The sequence below is a fragment of the Carlito syrichta genome, unplaced genomic scaffold, assembly GCF_000164805.1.
Source record: "Carlito syrichta isolate Samal-C Ts95f unplaced genomic scaffold, Tarsius_syrichta-2.0.1 Scaffold316387, whole genome shotgun sequence".
NCBI lineage: Eukaryota > Metazoa > Chordata > Mammalia > Primates > Tarsiidae > Carlito > Carlito syrichta.
Window position 1 is genome coordinate 315,385 of NW_007260483.1, and position 20,506 is coordinate 335,890.

The 20,506-nt window shown below is 38.6% G+C and overlaps 1 protein-coding gene and 1 pseudogene across 1 annotated transcript; both read left to right on the forward strand.

Annotated features, from left to right (window-relative positions):
• The first annotated feature begins 1,260 nt into the window (after positions 1-1,260).
• Positions 1,261-1,878, forward strand: LOC103276838 (annotated as a pseudogene).
• Positions 1,879-11,620: 9,742 nt separating this feature from the next.
• Positions 11,621-14,891, forward strand: LOC103276852 (schlafen family member 12). Its single transcript, XM_021707119.1, has 3 exons — positions 11,621-12,692; positions 13,672-13,785; positions 14,299-14,891. Exons 1-3 carry the CDS (start codon positions 11,657-11,659, stop codon positions 14,889-14,891), a joined length of 1,743 nt encoding a protein of 580 aa, XP_021562794.1. The 5' UTR covers positions 11,621-11,656.
• Positions 14,892-20,506: the final 5,615 nt, after the last annotated feature.

Genomic DNA, 20,506 nt, shown 5'->3' on the forward strand with positions numbered 1-20,506 from the left:
AATCGACCGTGCGGGAGGAGGAGCCAGAGGGGCAGGAAGGCCAGGATGGTGCCGGTGTCCAGCGCTCCTTGGGAGTGCCCCCCACCTCCTGGAGTCCTGAGCATGAGGAGGGCTGGGGCATAGGTTGTTTAGGTGGCATGTGACTGGGCACTGACCACTGCATTGCTAGACCTGGAAAGAGGGACCAGCACAGTAGGGCCCTGAAGTTTCTCATCTAGAATAAGTGAACAATGAGAGTGATGCTCTCCCGATATGGCGGACCCTGACAAACACTCCTACTGAAAAAAAGTCATCATGCTGAGAAAAATGTAAAAAAAAGGAGAAAAACAGCTTACATCTCCAACACATTTTATGAAGCTATTGTAACCTTGGTACCAACATCTGTTAACAGTAGGAGAAAGGAACATCATAGTTGTAAAATCTTAAACTAAATATTAGCAAATCATATTCTGTTTTAAGATATGATGACAGGAATGATGTCAGCAAAATGGTGGTTTAGGAAGTTTAACTCTTTTCTTCCCCCATAAAAAACATCAAAAAACAACCAGAAACTGGCTGAACTAACAAAGATCTTCAGCAACCTAGTGGATGCCCCATCGAGAAGAAGTGACAGTCAAAACTGTAGGAAATGTCATGCTGTTTTTACTCCTCTTGTTTCATTCTCTTCCCTGCATGGCACTTAGTCTTGAGGGGGCAACAGCACTGTTCCCAGGTACCTTCTCAAACTGACGGGGGCATAGCAATCCTTATTTCCAATGTTCTAACCTGTCTGAGAACTGCCAGGAGGATGGGTCTCTCTATTACCTAGCACAGATCTCAGGTGGGGAAAAGTGGCAGCCACTGTTCATGAGAGCTGCAAGGAGACAACAGATCCACAGACGTTTGGGAAAGAGATTACAGCTAGAGATATGCAGTAACCAACTGAATCCCAGAAGAGGAGCTGGGGTCAGACTCTTAGGAAATTAAGACATTTAAAAGCAGCCATGCATATGGAAGAATTGAGAAAATCCCTCAAAACCCAAGCAGGATGAATGCTCAGAAAGGACTTGAGAAGAAATTTGTGCTGATCCTTAAGATCAGAGCATCCCCAGATAATCAGTGAAGGACTTTCCTGGCACAGAGTTAGTCTGCAAAGACAGGGGGAGGTGGCTGCTTTTTTCTAATGCCCAGTTTTCATCAAAAATACAAAGGCATACGTACAACAGGAAAGCACAATCCATTCAAAAGAAGAAAGTAACTCTTTCCAGCCAGGGCCAAGCGATGGGCATCTCTTGGGACAACTAGCACAAGTGCTGTAAGACTGGGGGCAAGAGAAAGCCCTATCACAAGAAGCAGAAGTATGAACTGGGAAGCCCCACTGCCAACACCAAGATTGACCCCCGCTGCATCCACATGGTCCAAGTGCAGGGAGGTAACAAGAAATACCTTGCCCTGGGGCTGGACATGGGCAACTTTTCCTAGGGTTCTGAGTGTTGTACTCGCAAAACAAGGATCAACGATGTTGTCTACAATGCATCCAATAACAAGTTGGTCCGTACTAAGACCTTAGTGAGGAACTGCATTGGGCTCATTGACAGCACACCATACCAACAGTGGTATGAGTCCCACTATGTGCTGCCCCTGGGTTGCAGGAACGGGGCCAAGTTGACTCCTGAGGAGGAAGGAATTTTAAACAAAAAACCACCCCCTCACAAAATTCAGAAGAAATATAATGGAAGGAAGAAGAATGCCAAAATCAGCAAACTTCTGGAGGAGCAATTCCATCAGGGCAAACTTCTTGCTTGCATTGCATCAAAATGGGGCCAGTGTGGCAGAGCAGATGGCTGTGTGCTAGAAGGCAAGGAGCTGAAGTTCTATCTGAGGAAAATCAAGGCCTAGAAAGGCAAATAAATCCTCTTTCCTGGCTCATATAATAAAGCTGTTTATAATTCTGTTAAAAAAAAAAGACAGCAAATTGGAAGAATATGTCACTGAGGAAGGCCAGATACTAGACATACTAGACAAGGCTTTAAAACAACAGTTTGTGAGTTCACAAGCAAAAGAATGAAATTAGACCATTGTCTCACACCAAATATGAAAATCAACTTGAAATAGATTAAAGACATAAATGTAAGACTTGAAACTGTAAAACCACTAGAAGAATATAGGAAAAAACTCCACGACATTGGTCTAGGTAATAACATTTTGGATATGACTTCAACAGCAAGAAAAGCAAAAAATAGATAAATGCAATTACATCTAACCAAAAAGCTTCTGTACAGAAATACACACACACACACACACACACACACACACACACACACACACACACAATCAATAAAGTAAGAAGACAACCTAAAGTATGAGAAAAAAATATTTGCATACCATACATCTGATAGTTAATATCTAAAATATATAAAGACCTCCAACAACTCAATAGCAAGAAAAATAAATAAATAGATTAAAAAGGGCAAAGGATCTGAATAAACATTTCTCAAAAGAATACATACAAATGGCCTAACAGATATATGAAATAATGCTCAACATTACTAATCAGGAAATGCAAATTAAAACCAAAATGAGATATCGCCTCATACCTGTTAGAATGACTTATCCAAAAGTCAAGAAAAAACAAGAAATCGTGAGGATATAGAGAAAAGGGAACACTTGATCACTGTTATTGGGAATATAAATGAGTACAGCATTGTGGAAAATAGTATAGAAGTTCCTTAAACACTAAAGCTAAAAAAAAAGTAGAAACAGCCAGGCACAGTGACTCACGTCTGTAATCCCAGCACTTTGGTAGACAGAGGTGAGAGAATTGAGTCAGAGGTGAAGGCGAGAGGCCCACATGTTTGAGACTGGCCTGGGCAACATGGTGAAACTTCGTCTCTACAATAAATCAAAAATTAGCTGGGCGTGGTAGCACGCCTGTAGTTCCAGCTACTTGGAAGGCTGAGGTGGAGGGATCACCTGAGCCCAGCAAATCGAGGTTGCAGTGGCCATAAGCGTGCCACTGTACTCCAGCATGAGTGACAGAGTGAGACTCTGAATCTAAAAAAGAAAGAAAGAAAGAAAGAAAGAAAGAAAGAAAGAAAGAAAGAAAGAAAGAAAGAAAGAAAGAAAAAGAAAGAAAGAACAAACTACTTTATGATCCAGCAATCCCAGTTGTGGATATATGTCCAAAGGAATTGAAATCAATGTGTCGCCGGGCTTGGTGGCTCAGCCTGTAATCCCGCACTTTGGGAGGCTGAGGTGAGTGGATTACCTGAGCTCGCGGGTTCGCGACCCACCTGGCAACTTGGCGAAACCTCATCTCTACAATAAAATTTAAAAATCAGCCGGGCATGGAAGCACGTGCCCGTAATTCCGGCTACTTGGAAGGCTGAGGTGGAAGGATCGCCGGAGCCCAGCAGGTCGAGGGTCCTGTGGCCGGGAGTGGCCACTGCACTCCAGTCTGGGCGTCAGAGTGAGACTCCAACTCAAAAAAAAAAAAAAAAAAAAAAAAGAAATCAATGTGTCACAGAGATATCTGCACTCCTGTGTCTATTGCAACATCATTCACAATAGCCATGATCTGGAATCAACCTAAGTGTTTGTCAATGAATGAATGGATAAATAAAATGTGGTACATATGCACAATAAAATACTATTTAGCCTTAAAACAAAGAAGGAAATCCTGTCATTTGTGGCAGCATGGATGAATCTAGAGGACATTATGTTAAGTGAAGTAAGTCAGGCACAAACCAACAAATACTGCATGATCTCATTTATACGTAGAGTCTAAAAAAATTGAACTCATGGAAGTAGAGACTGGGCATGGTGGCTCATGCCTGTAATCCCAGCACTTTGGGAGGCGGGGGCGAGAGGATTGCTTGAGCTCACAGGTTGGAGACCGTCCTGGACAATAATGCAAGACCTCATCTCCACAATAATCCAAACAACAACAAAACCTTAGCTGAGTGTGATGGCACATGCCTGTAGTTCCAGCTACTTGCAAAGTTGAGGTGGAAGGACCACCAGAACCCTGCAGGTCGAGGCTACAGTGACCATGAGTGTGTCACTGCACACCAGCCTAGGTAACAGAGTGAGACTCCTACTCAAAAAAAAAAAAAGGACAGTAGAGTGGTGGTTACTGGGGATGAAGTGGGATAGGGAAATTCTGGTCAAAGGATACAAAATATTTATATAAGTGGACTGTGTTCAAAAGGTCTATTGCACAACATGGTGACTATAGTTAACAATGTATTCTTGAAAATTGCTAAAAGAGTAGATTTTAAGTGTTCTTACCACAAGAAATGCTAAGTATGTGAGGTAATGCACATGGTAGTTAGCCATCCACAGTTAAGTCATCCACAGTGTATTTCAAAACAATATGTTGTACATGGTCAATATATGCAAATGTTATTAATCAGTTTTTTAAAACCCACACAACTGTCTTAAATATGTTCAAAGAGCTAAAGGAAAACATGGACAAAGAACTAAAGGAAATCAGAAAAAGACAATTGAAATGATCAAATCTAAGAAGCAGTAAGAAAAGAATGGAGAAAAGTGTGCACAACCTAAAAGATGTGTGGTATTATCAGATAGACAAATATGTGCATTATATTGATTTCAGAAGAATAAAAGAGAAAGGGCAGAGAAATTACTTGAAGAAATAATGGCTGAAAACTTTCTATATTTGATGAAATATGTGAAACTACAAACCTAAGAAGCTCAATAGACTTCAAGTAGACTAAATCTATAGAGACTCACATCAAGACATATTATAATCAAACTGTCAAAATGCAAAGACAAAGAGAAAATATTGAAAGCAGCCAAAGAGAAGCCATCATGTTTAAGCAGTTCTCAGTAGGATTAACAGTCAATTTCTCAGCAAAAACTTCGAATGCCAGAGACTGCAGGATGATATGTTTCAGGTACTGAAAGAAAAAGTCAACTGAGAGTTGTAGATCTGGCAAAACTCTAAAAAATGGGGGATAAATTAAGATATTTCCAAACAAACAAAAACTGAGGGAGTGTATTACCACGAGAACTGCTCTACAAGGAATGCTGAAGGGAGTTTTTTAAAAATTAATTTATTTATTATAAAGATGTGGGGTACAATTCATGGTTAGATATATAAATATTAATCATACAGGTACCCTTGTTGATGAGGTATCCCCTTCCCTCCCCTAGCAGTTTCCCTCAACTGCCAATCCCACCCTACCTCCCCTGTCAGTTTTCCACTACTGCCAATCGCTTTCTTATAGCATTATAATTGTTCAAGATCACCTTATGAGTGAAAACATATGGAACTCAGTTCTTTGTTTCTGCGATAAGTCACTGTGATTGACTCCAAGGGAGTTTTTAAAGTTAAAATGAAAGGACATTAGGCCATGACTGAAAGCCATATTGAAAATATAAAGGTTTTTTGTAAATGCAAATACATGGGCAAATATTTAAAACTTGTATTATTATAATCTTGTTTTGTAGCTCCACTTTTGATTTTCTATAGTGTTTAAAAGACATGCATATCATACAAATACATAAAAATAATTATAAATCAATGTTTCTGGAGACACAATATATAGCAATGTAATTTGTGACATCAGTAGCATAAAGCGAGGGAGGGATGGAGCTATACAAGACAGAATTTTGCCATGTGATTGAAGTGAAGTTAGTATAACTTAAGATATATTGTAATAACTTTAGGATTTCATATGTAATTCCTATGATAACCACAAAGAAATTATCTATAGAGAGTAGTATACACAAAAGGAACTCAAAAAGGAATAAAATGTCCCTACAAAAAAATCAATTGAACATAAAAGAAGGCCATAAGAGAGGAAATGAGAGACAAACTATAAGATGTACAAAAAACAAATAACAAAATGCTGGTAGTAAATCCTCCTTGATACTATCAGTGATTACTTTAAAAGTAAATGGGTAGCCGGGCTCTGTGGCTCAGCCTGTAATCCCGTGCCTTTGGGAGGCTGAGGTAAGTGAATTGCCTGAGCCCGCGGGTTCGAGACCCGCCTGGGCAGCGAGACCTCATCTCTACAATAAATAAATAAAAAAAAAAATCAGCCGGGTGTGGTAGCGCATGCCTGTAATTCCGGCTACTTGGAAGGCTGAGGCGGAAGGATCGCCGGAGCCCAGCAGGTCGAGGCTGCGGTGGCCAGGAGCGGCCACTGCACTCCAGTCTGGGCGACAGAGTGAGACTCCAACTCAAAAAAAAAAAAAAAAAAAGTAAATGGGTTAAACTACCCAATCAAAAGATATAGATTAGCAGATTAAATTTAAAAACAAACAGGTTTCACCTATATGCTCTCTATAAAAGACTCACTTTAAATCTAAGGACATACATAGGTTGAAAGTGAAAAATGGAAAAAGAAATTCCATGCAAATAATAACCAAAAAAGAGCAGAGGTGGCTACGCTAATATCAGACAAAATTTTATGTCAAAACTTTTACTAGAGACAAAAATGGATACTATTTACAAAAGATACAGAAAGACACTGTATAATTTATCAAGATATAACAATTATATACATGTTTGCACCAAACATCAAAACTCCTAAATATATGAAGCAGCCATTGACAGCATTCTAGGGAAAAATACACAGCTCTGTAATAATAATTGGATTCTTCAATATCTCACTTTTAATAATGGATAGAAAAAAAATCAGAAAGAAGATCAATAAGGAAATAGAGGACTTGAATCACACTGTAGACCAATTAGACCTGAAAGATACATACAGAACATACCACCCTACTCAGAAGCACATGGAACATTCTCCAAGATAGACAACATGTTAGGCCACAAAAAAGTGTTAATATATTTTAAAATGTTGAAAGTATACAAAGTGTTTTTTCTGTTTACAGTGGAATGAAATTAGAAATAAGTAACAGAATAAAAGCTGGAAAATTATAAATATGTAGAAATCAAATACCACACTCTTGAACAACCAGTGAGTCAAATAAGAAATAACAAGGGAAATTTAAAAATATCTTGAGACAAATGAAAATGAAAATACAACATGTCAAAACTTAGGAATGCAGCAAAATCAGTATTAAGTGAGAATTTATGGTGGTAATTGCCTACTTAAAAAAGAAAAAAGTTCTTAAATAAACAGCTAACTTTATACCTCATGGAACTAGAAAAAGAACAAACCAAACACAAAATTAGCAGATGAAATAAGTAACAAAGATTAGGGCAGATATAAATGAAACACAGAATATAAAAACAATAGGAAAAACCATTGAAAAATCAAAAGTTTATTTTATTTTTTTATAATTCTTCTCTCTCTCTCTCTCTCTCCCTCCCCCCTCTTTCTCTTTCTCTCTCTCTCTCTCTCTCTCTCTTTCTTTCTTTCTTTTCTTTCTTGTGGAGTCTCACTCTGTCACCCAGGCTGGGGTGCAGTGGCATGCTCATGCCCACTGCAGCCTCAACCTGCTAGGCTCAGGCAATCCTTCCACCTCAACCTTCCAAGCAGCTGAAATCACAGGCACATGCCACCATGCCTGGCTAATGTTTTAATTTATTGTGGAGATGAGGACTCGCCATATTGCCCAGGCAGGTCTCAAACCTGTGGGCTCAGACAATCCTCTCACCTCTGCTTCCCAAAGTGCTGAAATTAAAGGCATGAGCCAACATGCCTGGCTTTTTTTTTTTTTTTTTAAATTTTAAAGATGTGGGGTACAATTTGGGATTAGGTATACAAGTAGTCATTGTACAGGTAAAGTTTGGGCCTCACTTTGGTTCCCACTTTACCTGATTTTAGATCAGGTATCCTTATTGATGAAGTGTGCCCTTCCTCCCTCCCTTCCCTGGCTGTTTTCTACTACTGTCTATCCCTTTCTTATAGTATCATGATAATTGTTCTAATTGTGAATAGCAATAAACATGTGTGTGCAGGTATCTTTTTTGTAGAATGTTTTGACTTCCTCTGAGTATATTCCCAACAGAGAGATTGCTGGGTCATATGGAAGGTCAAGTTTTAGATCTTTTAGGAACTGCCACACTGTTTTCCACAGAGGCTGTATTAGTTTACACTTCCACCAACAGCGTAGGAATGTTCCCATTTCCCCGCATCCTCTCCAGCATCTGTTGTTTTTTGAGTTGGTTTTCTTAAGTGATCAAAAAGATTGACAAACCATTAGCTAGGTTGATGAATAAAGAAACCTCAAATAACTAAAATCATAAATGAGACATGATGGTACTCACCTGTAGTCCCAGCTACTTAGGAGGCTGAGGCAGAAGGATCATCTGAGTTCAGGAGGTCAGGCTGCAATGAGCCGTGATTGTACCACTGCATTTCAGTTTGGCCAACATAGTGAGACCCTATTTCAAAAGAGAGAAAGAAAGGAATAAAGGAAGGGAAGGAGGGAGGGGAGAGGAAGGGAGGGAGGAGAAAGAACTAAAAGGAGAGAAAGAGAGAGAGAGAAAGAAAGGAAGGAAGGGTCATTATTACTGATTTTATAGAAATAAAAGTATTATAAAGGAATACCATGAAAAATTGTATGCCAATGAATTAAATAATCTAGACCAAACAGACAAATTCCTAACATACCACCTACCAAGACTGAATCAGAAAGAAATAGAAAATCTGGGTACTGCCAATCCCTTTTTTATAGTATTATGGTAAATGTTCAGGGTCTGCTTATGAATGAGAATAAATGATACTCAGTTCTTTGTTTCTGTGATAGATCACTGAGTATTATAGACTCTAAATCCAAATCCAAATTGCTGTGAAGTCCATAATTTTGTCCTTCTTATGGTTGTGTAATATTCTACCATGTGTATGTACCACATTTTTTCATCCAGTCTAGTTTCAAAAGGCAGCACAGTTGGTGTATGGTGACTACTTGTATGCCTAATTCTGAATTGTATCCCACTTCTTTAAAATTAAAAATCAAAAAAAAAAAAAATTAAAAAAAGAAATAGAAAATCTGAATATCTAGTAAAGGAGATTGAATCAGTAATCAAAAAACCCCCCAACCAAAAAAAGCTCTGGACCAGCAGACTTCACTGGGGAATTCCACCCAAGCAATTTTTTGTGTGGACCCCTGTCAATATAAAAAAAATAGAATCAACCAAAATTAGTATATTAGTACCATTCTGGCAATCCAGTCTCACTTGATCCTGCAAAAGAAATATTGCTCCAGAGAGGGAGAGTGATCCACTGGTCAGGCCATTCTTCTAATTGAGACTTAGCCACAGATCCTAAAACCACTCCATAGGCATGAGTGACAAGAAAGATTTCTTGGGTACAGGGCTATTTAATACCCCAAATGGAAGATCTGGAAACTCGAGCTGTTTTCTCTAGTCTTGGGAACCCTTCCAGTATGACACTGTAGATCCTGGCTGGTCCCTGGCACTGGAAAGGGCTTAGAAAATTTTGAGGAGAGCATTCCAGAATATGGATAGTGCTCTGAATCCCCTGAGTTTCAGTGTCTAAGGCAAGAACTAGGCCCCAAAACCTTTTCTTCTGGTGACTTAAATGATTAGGAGCCCTTACCTGATTTTCTATAGTTTGTAAACAACTGCTCTGAAGATTTCACTGCTCTATTTCAAAAGATTTTCCTTGATTCAGGGTGAAAATCATGCCAAGTATGGATATAAAGTTTTGTGGGAGTTCCAATGAGGAAAGAACAAATATGGGAGTTCTGGAATGGATGAGAGGAGTTTATCAGGAGACAAAGGTAGAGAAAGGCATTAGAGTCTCAGAGCACACCTATACAAAGGTCCCCAAATCACATGGTGGGTGGTGACTACGCTGGTGCATGTGGAGTGGTGGCTTTTTTTGTTTCTTTTGGAGATAGGATCTGGCTTCGTCACCCAGGCTAGAGTGCAGTGGGCTGATCATAGCTCAGTGCAGCCTCAACCTCTTGGACTCAAACAATCCTTGGAGTGGTGGCATTTATTGAACATATAGTCTAGTCTCTGTAAATTGCTAAATGTTACATGAAATAGATGTTTCTTTTTTTCCTCTGTATGTTATGCTCATGATTGACATACACATTTTCCTTATTTAATCCCAATTGTCCATATGGTATGTGATCCCAATGTTGCCATTGTTTACTTGTGGCCAGGAATTTAGAGATTCCGGTAGTATTCACAGCCTACAGTTGAGCCTCTGCACAATATTGGTCTAGCATTGGACAGAAATATTCTGATCCCTTTATAACATTTCCTGGTGTAGTGATTATTACCCTTGACAATCTTTACTCTCATCTATCTCTAGGCTGCTTGAGAAACCTACAGTTCTTTAAGGTTTCCAACTATAGCAAAGCAGTGATCTCTATAGACTTTAAAGGGACATGCCTAATGGATTAAGGATACACAGACTAAAGCAGACCACCTTACTCTGTTTGGACTGTCATAACAAAATACCATAAACAAGGAAGCTTATAGACAGCAGAAATGTATTACTAATGGTTCTGGAGGCTGGGAAGTCCAAAAACAAGGTTCCAGCACAGTTTGGTTCTGGTGAAAGCCTTCTTCCTGTTGCCAACTGCCAAATTCTCCTCGTGTTCACACATGGTGGATTTGGTTCAGCCAGCTTTCTGGGGTCCCTTTTAGAAGAGTACTAATCCCATTCGTGAGGGCTTCACCCTCAAGACCTAATCACCTCTCAAAGGTCCCATCACCTTGGGGGTTAGAGCTTCAGCATATGCATTTGGAGGGGATAAAAAATTCAAACCATAGCAAGGTGTTTTGTATATAAGAATTTTACCTTATTAAAAATGTGTGTATATTTTATAGGAAAAGGGCATTGACTTGGCCCACTTTGATTAAGATCAATGCCCAAAATATGTGAATCTAATTTGTTCTTATCAGAAGGAAAAATAATTAACTTGACAGATTACTAGATGTCCTTAGACCAGAATGGGAGATTTTCCAAAAGGACATCTCAGAAAAGGAGATAATTAATGAAGGCAAAAGCTGTAATTATTAAAATTAAAAGTAGAAATAATGCACATAACTAAAACCCAGTTCACAGAGAAGGGAAAAAATATAGATTCCCTTCAGTGACTTATTTGAGGAAAGGAGAGAGAAAGCAAGTTGTGCAATTTTGGGGATTAGAAAGGGGATAAGCCAGGCACGGTGGTTGACACCTATAATCTCAGCATTTGGGGAGGCTGAGGTGAGAGGATCTCCTGAGCTCATGGATTTGAGACTAGCTTGGACAACTTGGCAAGACCTCATCTCTACAATAAATAAAAAATTAGCTGGGCATGGTGGTGCATGCCTGTGGTTCCAGCTACTTGGAAGGCTGAGGTGGAAGGACCACCTGAGCCCAGCAGATCGAGGCTGCAGGGATTGTGAGCATGTCACTGCACTCCAGCCTGGGTGTCAGAGTAAGAGTCCAACTCAAAAAAAAAAGAAAGAAAGGAGATAAAGGACAGATAAAGATGAGACTAAAATAATCAACATAGGATCATATAAAACTAGAGTAACAAATTTAAAAATTCATTAGGAATATAAATTATTATAGTTCTGGCTCAAAATTTGTTCAAATAAAGTTACCTCAAAGCTGTATACTTACCAGTCCAGTGAAAAATAGTATTTTGCTGCATTTGCCTAGCAATATAGAATTTACTCTCTCTTCTGCTTAGGTCCTATTCTAATGGCTCTTTTCTATTTTACAGAAAAGAATTTCTGCTTGGAAATTGCATAGCTGCTGGGAAAATGGACATCAGTATTGATTTGGAAACTCACTATCCTGAGCTGGTTCTAGCTGTGGGAAGAGTTACTCTTGGAGAGAAATTTAGAGATAAAATGAATTGTCAAATGAGAAAAAAGCAGAATGAAAATGTCTTACGAGCAGTATGTGCTCTCTTGAATTCTGGAGGTGGAGTGATCAGGGCTGAAATTGAGAATGAAAACTACAATTATATAGAAGATGGAATAGGAGAAGATTTGGAACGTTCTTTTAGTAATATTCTACCATTTGTTCATGACTACCTGGACTTTATTCAGGAAAAAAATGAATTTCTGTTTTTTGTGAAATCATGGAGCTTAAAAGCCTGTCATTCGCCAGTTCTTACCTTGAATACCAATTTGCGCAAACGAAGCTTAACATCTACAGTAGTTATGAATGATATTGCTGCACTGGAGTTCCTCAAAGACTTAAAAGAGACTAGAGGGAGATCATATTTAAGACCAGAATTGTCAGCAAAGCCACCCTGTCTTGATGAAAAAGAAGAAAGTGATATGGAGGCCTTGGCTGCTGACTTTTTTAATAGGACTAAACTTGATTATAAAGAAAAAGTGACCTTTACTGAATCCACACATATTGAATTTAAAGATTTCTCAACAGCAAAGTTATTACAACGAATTAAAGAGTATCTTCCTAAATATGTTTCTGCACTTGCAAATACTGATGGTGGATATTTGTTCATTGGAATAAATAAAGATAAAGAAATAATTGGCTTTAAAGCAGAAGAGAGTGATCTCATTCAGTTAGAAGCAGAAATGCAAAACTGTATTAGGAAGCTGCCCATCTGCCACTTCTGTCCAGAAGAGGAAGAGATACATTACTCGTGCAAATTTCTTGGAGTATATGCCAAAGAAAGTCTTTGTGGATATGTCTGTGGACTCAAAGTAGAGCGATTCTGCTGTGCAGTGTTTATGAGAGACCCTGATTCCTGGCATGTGAAAGGCAATCGTGTGACGCAGTTCACTTCAGAGAAATGGGTCAAGCTTATGGTGGATGCTGAACCAGGTGGAGGATGGGGGGCTAGCAATAAGGATACACTTGTCTTGGGTAGCAGGAAGGGTTTTTTTCTTTGGAATCTGGGACAAGACGAATAGTCTTCCAATTTCAACATCCAATGTACTAATCTCTAGTGCGTACAATCAATAGTTGTACATACAAACAGAACTGTCTCTTGGTTTTCCTCCCACTTAGAAGACAATAGATATTCCATACTGCAAGCACATGATCTATTTCAAATTGCCCTACCTAGTGCAAAGATCCAGTTAACCCTAATTTTTCTTCCCTACCACCGCTTTCCTCACTTTCAGGGAAAGTCTGTTCAACCATTTTCCTTTTTCTTTCTGAGCTGAATTTCTGAAAAGTAACGGACCATTACTTTCTCTCTGGAACACTTGCCTCTTTTACTTACTTGCTTCTTCATCTTTCTTTACCCTCTTTCCAGTTATTTCCCGTAAAACCTCTTCACTCTTCCTCTCACATTTGTGAGCCAAAATGTAACCCTAAATTGTACCAATAAACAAAGAATAACGCTGGTATTTTATCTGTTTTGGGGAAAGGAAAGCCTCAAATGAAATTAGATTAGCACTAGCAATTTACACGATCTCTGAAAATGTAAGCTTCTTCCTTAGAATCTACACAAATCTCAGCTTTCTTTTACTGGTCATCATATTTTCTAATTTTAATTGCTCCTAAAATAAACTCAATCATATAGGAATATGTTAAATTACTATTAATACTTTTGCTGTTACTTTTCATTCCAAGTGTAGAATGTTTCAGTAGCATCAGTGATTAATTTTACACTTTGTATTTGACCTAGGAATCTAGGATTAATGTTACATTTGTATTTTACCTAAGAATCTAAGCACAATATCTAACCATGTTATTATTGGGAAAGTAGGATCAGTTCTAAGTAGACTTTGATATACTATGCATGAGTGTGGTTTTTGCTTGTGCCAAATTAAGAATGTGATTTTTGTTTTTTAAGGTTTTTCCAAAATAGATGAAGACCCATCAAGTATGTCATCACCTGTTTCCCAGAGTTGGTCTCTTTGCAAATACAATAATTTGGAAAATCAGGCACAGAGCTGTCACATTCCAGGTAAATTAACACGGGCTTCTCTTTAGTCTCCCAGTTGATATTTTCTTCTGTGATTCCAGGATCTTGCTTATGTTAGCCAATTAGTCGAAGGAAATTTGTGTGTAGATTTTGGCTTCTTCTCTGCAGTTTCACCTTCTTTGGGATTTTCATCTCAAATTCCAGATCTCCTGTCAGTCCTGAATTCTGATGACTTTTTTCCTCAGCCCAGTAAAACTGATGATTTCTGTTTGGGCTCTCTTTATCCATGCAATGACATGGAAAATATCTGAAGGGAAAAAGCAGGGGTGAATGTTAAGCTACATCTTGTGGTTCTTCTCTATCAATTACTATAGTCCTTTAAATCCTACTTGTATTGGTTGCTCTCCAGTTCTTTAAATTATTGTTCAATATATTTTATTCAGCTTTTATATTTTGTTTTTGGCGGAAGGGTTGGCATATACAAACTACTTTGTTATGACTTAAATTGGAAGTCCTCAACACTTTATAATTCATTATCATTATTTACTTATGCAGGGCTAACAGAAAAGATAACATATACTCCAGAAAAGTTATGCGAGAAACCGTTCTCACTACATGAAGAACTTGAACAATGGATACACAAAGAAATGAGCACAGCCAGACAAGGGACACTAATCATTTCTAAGAGCTGGTCTTTGGATCTAGGCTTGCAAAAGAACCAGAATGTCATATGTGATGCTCTTCTGATTTCCCAGGAAAGTCAGCCAGTCCTGTACACCTTTGTCATGGCACAAGATAAGGAGTTAAAAGCCTATTCTTCACAAACTGCCCTAACTTTAAAGCATATGCTAGCAAAAATTGGTGGTTACACTAAAAAAGTGTTTGTCAGGATAAAAATCATCGACTTGAGCCCAGGCAAAGAAAAGTGCTTTTATGATTCAAGCTGCCGTGTAAGATACCCTGCACCTTACTATGATACTAGCACTCAAAGAATGCAAAACTTATGGAAGGCCTTTTGTAAAGTCTTTGGAGACTCACAATTCAAAGACTCACACTCTGGAGTCACACTTTGGAGACTCACACTCTGTAAGACGAGCAATTTCTTGAATTTCTACCATCTCAGTACAGTTTATGTTCAAGAGGAATAGCATAAAGATTTAAAACATTTTTTTAGAGATAGCTTCTTTTGCTTTCACCCAGGCTAGAGTGCAGTGGCGTGATCACAGCTCACTGCAGCCTCAACCTCCTGGGTTCAGGCAATCCTTCTGCCTCAGCCTTCCATGTACTTGGGATAACAGGTGCATGCCACTATGCCTGGATAATATTTTTATTTTTTTGAAGAGACAAGGTTTCACTATGATGCCTAGGCTGGTGACAATGATGTTTAAATCTTGTCCAAGACTCAGCTGAATCATGGAAGATGGACTGGGCTACAGAGATATTTTTCATTATATAGTCTAAGATCTCTAATTCTGTGAAAATATGTCTTTGAGAACTTTTCAAGTTACTCACCTTAATGTGATGTTGAAAATCAGGCTTAGCCTTTATTCACTGCTTCCAAATAATCTTCATTGCTATGCTTAAGGACTATTAGGAAAATTAATTTGTTAATTACTCTGCACACAATGTTATTACTATATACTTAATTCATGGATAAATTTTCTTTCATTTCTGAATTTGGAAAAACTGCAATGCTTTTATTCTTAACAATAACAATGAATATCCCAAGGATGTGCCCAGAATGCATTTATAACTTAGAACAGATTATCATTGATGAGACTCAGAATTTTCACAATACAAATGAAGAAAAAGGCAAAACTCATTACCTCTAAACAAAAACTCCAAGAATTATTTTGATCTTCTTGAATTATTTTTATGCTATTCACTTGGAAGAGTTGTAGATTTCCTAGTCTCAGCTAGCACCTTTAAATAACTCATGAGAACAGTTGCTTTATTTTTATACAAATAGTTCTTAATAAAGAAGACAAGTTGACAAAATCTGGAAAATTCTCTCTCACTTAGTTTTGAAGGAAAGAATAAAAGATATAAGTAAAACTCTTTCAGATAATGATAATCTTCATCAAGAAGAAGAAAGACCACCAGGATTCAACATTTCTCATTCATCTAAGATGTGCGGAAGGACCAAGATGAAGCTCAACAAAGAGGGATATACCTTTGGCTGGATGTTTGGAATCCATGTCTAGGACATTCATTGGGATCGTGGAACAGAGCATAGAACCTACATTCCCCAGCAGAACCTCAGCCTCCTCTACTGTGTGTCCAGTGTATATTTTACCAAGATGTCATTTGAATATAAAGGAAACAGGCAAATGATCTTATCAAAGAATGTAGGGAACGTAGTTCTCTTATACCTTCTTAGAAAACTTATGTTGCAGTGATATCCAAGCAATGAATAGATGAATCAAAATGAAAACCTCAAAAAAATGGGAGCATGTTTACACTCCTTGAGTCTCTCTTCAGCCCCAGCCAGGTACGAGCCAGTACCAGGTGCTGGTGACAGGTAATCTGGGCATGGGCAGGACCAGCATCATCAAGTGCCATGTGCACCAGAACTCCTAGCATTACCAACTCACCATTGTGTGGACACTGCATTCAAGAGGCTACACTGGAACCCAGAGACCTTGGCATGCTCTGATATATTACAAGTCAAGAAAAACTGGGAAAAATGACAATAGCCTGTTACATAAATTTATGGGTGCATTTATTGTCTTCAGTATCACCAGGTCAGCCACATATGGAGCAGAGACAAAGTGGGAAAATAATTTGGACTAAAAGTAAACTAATGACAACCCTTCAGTGGTTCTGCCAGCAACAAACATGAGGACATGAGTGGATGTAAGCATGAACAACAGTCTCAAGATGGGTAGTTCTGCAAAAAGCATGGTTGTGTAAAATTATTTGAAACATCAGCAAAGGAAAGTATAAACTTTGATGAAGTCTCCACATACCTGGTAAAACATTATGGTAGAAATGAAAATGAACTCTTGGAATTTTGTAGAGGTGACTGAGTGTTGACTCAGAGAGCCTAATGTTATTGAAAGAAGATGTTATTTCTTAGAGTTCCAAGAGATAGGAGATATATACGATATATTTGATATATGATATATATGATATATTTATATATAATATATAAGGGTGGCAGGTATAGCAGTTATGCTGATGGAGGATATGAAATGATACACTCACAATGTATATGTTGATTAGTAATATGTGTGTATAACCAAGGAGTGGTCATCATCTGCAATACAGAGCAGGAGGATGGGGGCAAACCTGGAGAGGGTTAATATGAGAAGGCAATGGGGAGTGAGTGGTCATCATCACAGGGAGGTGAGAGGTTGACTGATAGGAAGCAGCTACCTCCCAGAGAAGGCAATAATCTCCATTAATTTTTAGAATAGCATAAATAGAAGTTACCATGATCAGATTTCCCTCCAGTCATGGGAGTGTAGAGGTTTGACAGAGGGCAAGGAATATACCAAGATTATGGGCTAAGTGGACAGCAAACTCAGAGACCTAATAGAATCCCTGATTTAAAAAAAAAAAAGGAAGAAAAGCCCAAATGTTTGTGTCCAAATTACACCTGAAAAGCAGTCTGGATATTTCCAGGGTAGAAATTTTAGTGTCCAGGGTGAAGCTGTCTCTGGTGCAAAGGGTGAATTCATCTTCAATGACAAAGTGTTGGGCTGGATCAATGTTGTCTGAGGCAGTGTCCTCTCCAGCAGGAAGCTCCTAACAAGGACAATCACCTAGGATAAGGGACTTAGGTCTGTTTTTTACCTGGATACAGACTTGGTTTGACGTGTCTCAGCATTTGCTGTGTTTGAATGTAAATCAATGAAATAACCCAGATTAGTAGTAATAAACAGAAAACAGAATGATGTGCATCTCATTAGACAGATTTTTGGTTTTACTTGCTTGTTTGTTTTATGATGAAAGTTTAGGCTCAAAGATCCCATGTCAGATAAGCAGTTTCCTGACCCACTGGACAATCAATGTTAATTGTTCCCAGGAGAGTAAACACCTTTTTGCTCAGGCTTCCAGCCCTTATGTGAGGAGGCTGAGAGTGAAAAATCTATAAAGGTAGGTAAGGGCTGGGGCAAGATAAATATGCATTTAAAGGTTCATTCGTTGGACTGGAATTTTAAAAGAAATTGTTTGAGAGGACTGTTTTGTCTCTCAGCTAAACTAGCTCTTTGGGACCTATTCGGTACATGAAAGTTTTATTGACTGCCTCTTTCAAGAGCCCAACATGGTGTATTTTGAGTGGTAAAACCTGTCTTCGTTATTATCTTTGTTATTATTCCAGGAAAACCTCATATTGAGGCTTTAGTATATATAGAGACATGTGATTTTTATTTGTATTTTGCATAGTTAAGAGGCAAGAGGTTCTTAGTGTTACTTAAGTCTGAAAGGGACAGTTTATTAGGTAATGGCCCAACAGTTTATAATGAGTGTGAAGATGGGGCTATGTATTAGCCTCAGCATCCCACATTCAGTAATATTTGGCCTAGCTCTGTCACATATGATGGTTGGCAGTGCCATTTGTATAGTCCATGAACTCCAACTGCTGTTCACTCAGATAACCCAAAGAAACTTTCCAGGTAGCCAAGGGATCTGGCAGAAGGGTGACCTTCTCCAGCACTATGGCATCTGGCAAGGGACTGAGGACAGGGAAGCTCACTCTCTCCTGCATGTACAATATGCTAGAGGGCCCAGGGTTGTCAGGATACAATCCTGTCTTAAGGACTTAGTAGCCATGTCGAGCTGTGGGGGTGCTATTTGCATGACCCAAAGCATAATAGGCAGCTGGGTATGGAGGGTCACAGACTCAAGACCTGTGAGAGCCTCTATTTCCAGGAAAGCCCAGTATGGAGCCAGTCGTTTATGGTTTTAATAGTGTATAGCCTAAGGTCAAGAGGTCTTAGGCAACTCAGAGCCATCGGAATTGGTCCAGAGTCTCCAGGGGGCATGAGAAGAGGTTATTAAAGCCTCTTAAGTAAAGAAGTCTCTGTAGTCATCAATGGGTATACCTGCTGATATTAATTTGGGCAGATTTTAGTGCCTTTTTGTTCAAGGGAACCCCATTCAAAGTGGGCCGATTCATAGGGAGCACCATCAACAAGATTAAGTAAAATTTGTAAATGAGGAATATGTTGCCATCAGAACCCCAAGAGAACTACAAAATGTTGGACTTGAATGTACATATGAATATGTTAAATGAAGCTCCTTGAAGGAAGATGCTATTAATATTATATAATATCATCTCTGTGTTCCTGGAGGGAGATGGATGCACTTTCTATCTGTAAAGTTTGTGTGCAATGGGAAATTGTGGACGTACTCATAGGTGGCCTGGTGTATTGTGCCCCTTTAGAGGTGTAGGCAAACTGCAGTTGAGGAGCTGCTGAAATAGGTACAGAAGATATTAGCCAGAGCTATAAGAACAATATATTTACCAGTTATGGACTGGATAAAGTTAGCCATTTTAATCATATTAGATATGACTATATCTAAATATAACTATAGACATCGAATTCATGTAAGATAGTGGGATCCTTGTGGATAAGACCACACCGTTAAGGTTGTAGTCATCCACTGTGAGGTGCCCTTTATTATTTTCGAGGTTTAGAATAGGGAAAATGGGGCTGTTAAATGGAGAGGCAATGGAGATAATTGCCTCTTTGTTATTTACGTTTTATATAACAAGGTTTAATCCATGAAGGACTTATTTTAACTTACGTTAAACCATATTAACTTTTTTAACTAGGGGTTTATAGGGTCCCATCTTATCAAGACAATTTTTAAGTGGCAAATATTTAATTTTAATTTATTATGGAGTCTATGTCCAATATGAAATGTTTTAAGGCAGTGGGTACAGCTATGAGAAATCCAATTAAGGTTATAAAATGAAGCATAGCTATTTTAAAAAAAAATTCTACTTTGTTACCTTTTTAAGATTATAGGGGATGCAATGTTTAATTTTAGTGAAAACTCCAGGTATTACTATAATTTGAGTCCTAATACTGGTTAAATCCATGAAATTTGTCAACGGGTATATTATAGCAAATGTAAAGTTAATTTAGAACTTATATTGTAGAGTCACAAAACCTAATCGGTGCCTTATTTATCTTTTTTGTTATATAAATTCTTTGGCAATAAAATCTGTGTCTTGCCCAATGTCTCTGGGTCTTTTCTTCAGCCTCTCAAACACCATGCTATCCCTACTCAATTCAGTACAGGTGCAGCCCAACAAGTGGCGAGCTAGTCAGGACGTCTGAGAAAACCACGAGAGCACCAAGACAATGGGGCTGGGGAAAAGGAAATTTGTGGGAGAAATCCTGGACTGGCCATCCATGTCTATGTAAGGCCTGTGAACCACTATCCTTGAAGGATGAAGCCCACCAACATGAGTTCAGGAATGCCCCGGAAACACCAAATAGAAGACTTATTGCAGGGAATGGATCTGTCACTGTTAAACTGTGTTCTTTCCCTACTTTCAAAAGAAAGAATGTCCACTTTGGAAAGACTATCAGGTTTTTCATTCACTAAACAGAGAATGGAGAAGGGGAGCTTGTGTTCTAAAAGCCCCCCTTCTCCCTGAGCAGTGAGAGATACAGGAGTTTTAAAGAGTTGGGTACAGGATAGGGAAGGTATGTAAGCATGAACAGGGTGGAGTTCCAGACACACAGCTGCAGTTCACAAACATGCTTTTCCATATATCATGCATGCACAAAATGGTGGAGAT

Bases quoted from the DNA above. Each gene is read 5' to 3' on its own strand.
- LOC103276852 (XM_021707119.1), top strand. From the start codon at position 11,657: ATGGACATCAGTATTGATTTGGAAACTCACTATCCTGAGCTGGTTCTA. The intron at 12,693-13,671 runs GTGGAGGATGGG...TTGTTTTTTAAG, and splicing joins TATGGTGGATGCTGAACCAG to GTTTTTCCAAAATAGATGAA. The intron at 13,786-14,298 runs GTAAATTAACAC...TTACTTATGCAG, and splicing joins ACAGAGCTGTCACATTCCAG to GGCTAACAGAAAAGATAACA.